At 40.7% G+C, this 8549-nt stretch overlaps 1 protein-coding gene across 1 annotated transcript; it reads left to right on the top strand.

Moving 5' to 3' along the window:
• The first annotated feature begins 799 nt into the window (after positions 1–799).
• LOC149926210 (uncharacterized) lies at positions 800–5896 on the top strand. The gene has a single exon (XM_090161899.1). The coding sequence runs from the start codon at positions 800–802 to the stop codon at positions 5894–5896; it is 5097 nt and encodes a 1698-aa protein (XP_090018025.1).
• Positions 5897–8549: the final 2653 nt, after the last annotated feature.

Raw genomic sequence — 8549 nt, 5'->3', positions numbered from 1 at the left:
TGGGTCTATTTGAAAGATCATGTTTAAATATACTCAAAATATCAGTCGTAAAATCTTTTTTTAATGACGAGAAATTAATTTTTAAACTAGCCAAATTTACCCGCCAAGCGAGCTGCCATTTTCTTTCGCCTTCCCTCCGCAGACCGCACGCGGACAGAGATGGGCAAAAGATGTGATTACTCTCGAACGTGTGAGTGTTCAAGTTGTTAATAGTTGCTTGATTTTAGAGCAAACGCGCAGAAGACCCGAGTCGCCCCCTATTAAAAAACTCGCGTCAAGAGTAAATTGCGCGCTTAAAAGATTGCACTTTATTTGTTATTAGTTACCCTATATATAAAACAATCAAAATTTCAAACTAACCGTTAAACGCATAACAAAATATTGTATTGTATAACGATAATATATTTGTTACGAGCGAAAGCGTGCAGCGCGCAGCGCTCAGCACGCGAAATAAATAAATTAAAAAAAGCTCACTCTCGCATAAAAACCGTTTGTAAAAAGTTGTCTTTTTCTTATTTGGCGAAAAGTAGGCTTAGCGACACTCAAAATAGAAGAGTTAACGGAAAATTTGAGTAACCATTACTAAGTAATTAGGTCTCACACTTCGGTGTTTCAGTCCGCCGAAATAGCTCTCCCCTAAAAACCACCCCGGACTATAAAAGAGTGGGAAACCTGTTCAAAATCCCAACATTTGGTGCCGAAACCCGGGAAGGAAAAGTCGAGATACTCAGTTCGCAGTGTGAAACGTTAGTTTAAAGTGAGTTAGTACAAAGCAAAAATAAAACCCAAACAAAAAAAAATGCCAAGAAGAAAAGATCAAACACAACCATCAACGGCCATAGAAGTGGAGAAAGAGAAAAACACAAATGAAGTAGGAGAGTCATCTGAAGAAGAGTACACGGACGTTTTTGGAGAAGATCCAGATGAGGATTTAAATCCGCAAGAGCCGATGGAGCTACGTCGTCTAAAAATGCAAAGACAAACAGTGCGCTCTCAAATATCAAAACTAATCAACGAACTGGAAGCGCTAATCAGAAATCCAGAATCAGCAGTTGACGAAATAGAGGATAGCTTAACGCTACTCATCCAAAAGGAGACAGTTTTAGGTCCCCTCGAGCAAAAGGTACAAGACCTCACGATCAACCTCAAAGAACTTCGAAAGGAATTAAAGGATGCCAATCGCAACGCCGATAAAATCACTTTGACCAAGTCAAGAGCCAACCGAAGAATTAAAGCCGCGACAACGACAGTTTCGAACAACAATAACATCAATTCGAACTCTTCATCGCCCATCGGATGCAACGGGCAATCATTATCAGTGACTAGATTACCAGAGCTGAAAATGCCAACCTTCGATGGAGACATTTTGAAGTTCAACGGATTTTGGAGTAGATACAACGCGGCTGTGGATAGCACTGATCTTCCTAAAGTAGAAAAGTTTAATTATTTACTGTCATATTTAACTGGCGAGGCTAGAAATCTCGTAGCTAGTTACGAAGTCGAGGCTACGGATAGTTCTTACGATGCAGCTGTAAAATTATTGAAAGATACGTATGGCAGGACAGATGCTATGATTAATCACCATCAAACTTTAATGTTACAATTAGATCCCGTGCTTAAAGTTAGAGATATAACGGCGTTGCGTAATTTGCTTTTGACGTGCGAATATCATATTCGTAGTTTGAAAGCTTTAGGTGTTGACACGGGTAATAGCGGTTCGTGTCTATGCCCAGCGATTTTGAGAGTTATACCGGAAGAAATTAGGCTTGACTATAGCCGAACGCGTACGTCGGACGCCGAGTGGAACGTCGACACGCTCGTAGCTTTTTTGCGTAAAGAAGTTGAAAGCCGCGAAAGATGCAATTTTTTAGGCCGAAAAACCGAAAAGGAAAAATTTGAGACTCATCTCCCAGTAAAGCAACAGAAAAACGAGCTTCGGGACAACGGAAGCCAGTTTTATCAGAGTTCAGCATCCGCACTTTCGACACAAGTTGTATCGAGGAACGTACCATTTTGTATTTTCTGCGAAGTTGACACGCATGGCTCAGCAAATTGCGAGGCATACTCAATAGAGGCGAAACGAGAAAAAATTTACGTGGATAAGCGATGTTTCAATTGCTTGAAGAAGAATCACGGAATTAGAAATTGTCCGTCAAAGTTTAAATCTTGCAGAATCTGTCACAAAAATCACAATATGGCAGTCTGTCCTTCAAGTATCGCCAACAAAAAAGCACCAAAATCAAAACCTAAAAACGATGAAAAATCAAAGCCTCACGAGAAAAACAACGTCGAACCCAAAACATGCGCCTCTGTTACGACTAATCGCGCGGTATTTTTGCAAACAGCACGAGCGATAGCTAGAAACCCCCGCGTCGACTCTCAAAACAACGGGTCGCGCGTAAGATGCCTGCTGGACGGGGGAAGCGAAGCCACCTTCGTTCAGGAAAAAATATCTAGTCAACTTAACCTACCAGTAATAGGAGTTACCACGCTCACCCTAAACAACTTTGGAAATGAAAAACCTGATACTTCCCGAAGACGGAAAGTACGGTTAACCTTAGAAAATGTCAACGGAGATGGGAACAAAATAGAAGTAGTGGCTATAGAGGTACCCTACCTGTGTCAAGCAGTCACTAATGTCAGTTGCGAAGAAATAGAAAAATTCGTAAAAACCAACAATTTACAATTAGCGGACGAATTTGTGCAAGGACCGAAGAGCGCCTCCAACATAGACGTTCTCATAGGAAGCGACTACTATTGGCAGTTCGTTACCAAAACAGTAGAGAGGTTGAGCCCATCATTAGTAGCGCAAAACACTATTCTGGGTTGGACCTTACAAGGACCAATAAACGTGAACCGAATCGGAAGTTACGACACGGTTCAAGTGTTACGCGTCAGTGCTGAAGAAATAAAGGTATCTGACACTATTCGAAACTTTTGGGAACTAGAATCACTTGGCATCAAGATTAACGAAGAACGAGTTCCAACAAACGAAAAAATAATAGAAGAGTTTGAAAGTAATGCTATTTTCAATGGAGAACGTTACCAAGTAAAATTACCTTGGCTCACTGAGAAGAGTAATCTACCAAACAACATTGCCGTGGCGACAAAACGAATGAAAAGCTTAGTGAAAAAGTTTGACGAAAAACCTAAATTTTACGAAGATTATAAAAACATTATCAAAGAGCAACTTGAAAACGGAATAATAGAAATAGTAGAGACACCGGCTACCCCAGGAACGTTTTATCTCCCTCATCAAGGAGTTACTAGGGATTCGAGCAGCACAACGAAGCTTCGAGTCGTCTACGACGGCGGGGCGCACGTCATAGGAGCACCATCACTAAACGAATGCTTAGCCAGCGGGCCAAACTTACTCACCGACCTGCTCATTATTTGTTTACGTTTCCGCAAACACGCTGTAGTTATCACCGCAGACATAGAAAAGGCATTCCTTCAAGTAGAACTCGCGCCGGAAGACAGAGATTCCTTGAGATTTCTTTGGGTAATAGAAGAAGACGGTAAAATAAAAAAAGATGAGTTCCAGGTCCTTCGAGTGACGCGGGCCGCGTTCGGAATCACTAGCTCCCCTTTCCTTTTGGCGGCTACGATAAAGCTACATTTGAAAAAATATGATCAAAACAGAGAAGAGATCATTGGCCTACTCAACGATCTGTATGTAGATGACTGGATAACCGGAAATGAAACCGATGACAAGGCGTACGAGATGTCATCAAAAGCCAACAAAGTTATGAAGGAAGCGGGGATGCTCCTAAGAAAATGGCGATCAAACTCGGAGGCTTTAGAGAAAAGATGGCGAGAAGACGAAAAATTCGTTACCGAAGAAAAATTAAACGAAATCAACAAACCGCAAAAGGTCTTAGGATTGCAATGGGACAAGAATGAAGACGTCATAACTTTTCACCTTTCCAAAATATTAGACGCTCTGAAAAACCCAAAACCAAGCAAACGATTTATTCTCAGCACAGTCGCCCAAATTTTCGACCCTATAGGCATTTTGGCGCCGTATACCATTCGTGCAAAAATCATATTCCAAAAGCTCTGGTACCTTGAGAAAACGTGGGACGAAGAACTCCCTATCGAAATTGTCAGCGAATTCGAAAAATGGACCAACGAGATGGAGGAACTCCGAGGCCTAAAATTACCGAGATGCTACTATCAAGAGAAAATCAAATCGCAACAACTCCATTGTTTCTGTGACAGCAGTGTTAAAGCGTACGGAGCTGTAATTTACATCAGGTTCGAAACTGAAAGCAAGAAGGTCGGAGTATCTTTCGTCTGTGCAAAAGCGAAAGTCGCGCCACTGAAGAAAAAGCAGCCCGATATGTCTCTACCCAGACTGGAATTGCTAGCGTGTCTGCTCGGAGCCAAGCTAGTCAATCACGTTAAGGACGTTTTCGATCAAGAGAATTTAGCCATTTACATGTGGAGTGATTCAACAATAGCGTTACACTGGGTTAAAGATAATCCCAAGACTTGGCTACCTTTTGTATCAAATAGAGTCGCTGAAATCCAAAAAATATCAAACCCGAGTTCGTGGTCACACTGCCCCGGTAGCGGAAATCCAGCAGACCTTCTATCAAGGGGAATCGAAGTTAAGAAATTGATTAATGGAGACATCTGGTTTAATGGTCCACCTTGGCTAGTATTAGAGAAGGAAAATTGGTCAAAGAATCCGACGGAGCAAATACCACGAGAGGCATTGAAAGTCGAGAGAAGAAAAGCAATCGTATTGACTACCAAAACCAAAGAAACTTTAGGCGTTCAAAACTTAATTAGTCTCGAGAAATTTAGTACTTGGAGGAAACCATTGAGAAATACAGCTTGGGTATTACGATTTATAAAGAATATGAAAAAAGAAAAACAAACTGTTCCGTTAACAGCGACGGAACTTTGGAACGCTGAAAACCTTTGGGTAAAATCAATCCAACAAATGAACTATCCAGATGAACTTCAAGCCTTGCAAAACCAAGAAAAAATTCCCTCAAACTCTAAAATTCTTTCCTTAACACCGTTTCTAGGAACCGACGGATTAATCCGTGTAGGCGGTCGGTTGGTACAGTCAGACCTGAGCTACGAGGAAAGGCATCCAGCAATAATCAACAAAGACGAAAGACTGGCTTACCTAATAACCCAAGAATGTCACAACCAAGTTATTCACGGAGGTGTTCAAGCCACGTTCACGCAACTACGTTCGAGGTACTGGGTTCCAGCGGGTAAACAGCTAGCGAAAAAGGTCGTAAGCAACTGCGCACTATGTAAACGATTCAGGTCCAAACCAGGTGAAATGCCTTTCGCGCCTCTTCCGGCGGAACGGAGCACCTTTACCGAAGCTTTCACAGTTATCGGTATAGATTTTTGTGGGCCATTGTTCATCAAAGGAACAAACAAGGACGGAGATTTAGAGAAGGCTTACGTGTGTCTTATTACGTGTGCAGCGACCAGAGCGGTACATTTAGAGCTAGTTCAAACTCAATCAACCGAAGATTTCTTACTCGCTTTCCGACGATTCGTCTCTAAAAGAGGACTTCCTAGTCAAGTATTTTCGGACAACGCAAAGTGTTTCGTAAAAGCAAACTCGGAACTGAAAGCGATATGGCAAAACATTCAAAAACCGGAAGTAAAAGACTATTTCGCGAATCACGGAATAATTTGGAAATTTATTGCCGAGAGAGCACCCTGGTGGGGTGGTTTTTGGGAAAGGCTCATTAGATCCACGAAAACCACACTGAAGAAAGGTCTAGGCAAAATCACCCTACGTTATACAGAAATGCAGACGGTATTAGCTGAAGTTGAAGCTGTCATTAATTCCAGACCATTGACTTACGTAAATTCGGAAGCTGACGAGCCAGAACCTTTAACCCCTGCCCATTGCTGATTGGAAAAAGATTAACCAATTTACCACCGCAACAAATAAAAATCAACACAGGCAATCAAACTCGCGAGGAGATGAAAAGGAGAGAACGTCATCGTCTCATCGTTATGGAAAGACTATGCGCGCGATGGAAAAGGGAATACTTGATGGAGTTAAGATCCGCGCATCACACCCAACCAACTAAAACGGAATCCAACTTCAAAGTGGGCGATGTCGTTCTAGTGCACGACGATAAACTTTCAAAACATATGTGGAAAATGGCCGTAGTGGAACAAACGCGACTCAGTTGCGACGGTAAAAATCGGTCTTGTATCGTGCGCACAGCGAACGGTACGTTATTGAGAAGATCAATTCAACACCTGTTCCAGTTGGAAATTTGCTAATTAGAGGCGCGCAATTAAAAAAAAAAGATGAAATGCTGAATCGCATTTCGGGCGGGAGTATTAAAAAACTCGCGTCAAGAGTAAATTGCGCGCTTAAAAGATTGCACTTTATTTGTTATTAGTTACCCTATATATAAAACAATCAAAATTTCAAACTAACCGTTAAACGCATAACAAAATATTGTATTGTATAACGATAATATATTTGTTACGAGCGAAAGCGTGCAGCGCGCAGCGCTCAGCACGCGAAATAAATAAATTAAAAAAAGCTCACTCTCGCATAAAAACCGTTTGTAAAAAGTTGTCTTTTTCTTATTTGGCGAAAAGTAGGCTTAGCGACACTCAAAATAGAAGAGTTAACGGAAAATTTGAGTAACCATTACTAAGTAATTAGGTCTCACACTTCGGTGTTTCAGTCCGCCGAAATAGCTCTCCCCTAAAAACCACCCCGGACTATAAAAGAGTGGGAAACCTGTTCAAAATCCCAACACCCCCAGCTACCTCTAACAGAGCGAGTTCCATGAAAGCAAGAGGTATCTCGCTCTGGGCTGGTTCGCTCTCGCTACGCAGGGCGTGTTTTCTCTAAGCGAAGAGACTCTTTGTTCTCTCAAAGTCGCTTACGGCGTGGTGAGCAAGCTTATCGAGATCGGAACGTTTCTTTTTTTTTAGTGCTTTCGGCGCCGAGAAAGGTCGATTCCAATCATTTTGACGTAGCGTTCAAAAATTACATTTTTTAAAACGGCGAGTGTTTTTTCGCGAACAGAGGAAAATTTTGTTATCTCTTAGTGTTCTCGGAGCCGGTAAATCGGCGTCCGGTTCGGCGGACAAATTTACGTCTTCATAATGTTGACCAAATATGCGTTTAAAAAAGCGTAAAACACCAGGTAGTACAATTAAACATATGAACCTTTGAATTTTATATCCAACACATTTATGCTTTTACAATAGTTACGGACTGCTTTATCACAGTCTAAAAGGAACTGGCTTATTTTAAGCTTCTAATATACTAGGTTTTCAGTCAGTGGTGTAGCAAGACATTTTGTGACCTCAATATTGTGAACCGTCAATGATGGTACTTGAACCGTCAATGATGGTACTTGAACCGTCAATGATGGTACTTGAACCGTCAATGATGGTACTTGAACCGTCAATGATGGTACTTGAACCGTCAATGATGGTACTTGAACCGTCAATGATGGTACTTGGACTTTCATCAATGGTAGAAGTACCATCAGAATTATGCTGTTCGAGTTTCGTGTAGAAAATTACAGGGCATAGTTACTTTGAAGTGGTTTTCTATAATAAATAGGAAACTCGTTCGTTAGTGTGGTGTATTTTAGATAACATGATACTACCATGAAACCAAAAGCTACTTTTGAAACAACAATCGAAATGATTCACTGTAGCCACGGTGTTGACCGTGCGCGAGATGGTAGTCGATCACGGTTGTTCAGGTAAATCATTTCTACTACCGCTTTAAAATTCGCTTGGTGGTTCATAGTTGTACCATGCCATCCAAAATACGCCACAACAACGAGCTAGCTTCCTATTAATTATAAATAAAACCACCTCAAAAGTAACTATTTCCTATACGTTTTAGCACGAAACCCGAACGGCAGAGCTATCGCCGGGAGTGAAGTTTTTATTGCTTTTTCAAATCGCGATCTGTCTTGTTATTTATTAAATACATATAAGGCGTTAAACCGAAACAAAATATAAATAAAATTTCTAAAAATATTTAAAATTTTCCTGTCAATATTTATCGGCATCTCGTGAGAAAGAGAGAGAAAAGAACGTTATTAGTTGCAAGTTATGTCTCGAAATATAACTCATGGAGTACATGAACAAGATATCACGGACATTTCCGTACACACAATCCCGCTGATTTTTTAAGAAAAGTCTTACATAGTACATTTACCCTGTACAAAAAGTCACACCAAAAAATACCAAACATAATAAATAATCACAGCCGAATATAGAACATTCATTCAGTTCAAAAAAATGTGTCAAATGAGATTACTCAATTGCAAACAGTTCAACACAAACCATTATCCTGTATTTAAATTCGCATTAAAGTCTCAAACATTGTTAATAATCACAGCCCGATATAAAAATTAACCCTGTCCCAAAATTTACGGTTGGAAGTACTCATCATAGAATACAGTCCGACAATAAACATTCACCCTGTTAAAATTTCATAGCAAAGAGTCCCAAACAGAGTTTATAATCACAGCCCATATATAATACATTCACGTGTTTCACTAATTGCGTAA

Source organism: Leiobunum rupestre, chromosome 10, assembly GCF_980474605.1.
Source record: "Leiobunum rupestre chromosome 10, qqLeiRupe1.1.hap1, whole genome shotgun sequence".
NCBI lineage: Eukaryota > Metazoa > Arthropoda > Arachnida > Opiliones > Sclerosomatidae > Leiobunum > Leiobunum rupestre.
Note: the sequence above shows the minus strand (reverse complement) of the source record. Positions and strands in the feature narration are given on the sequence as shown.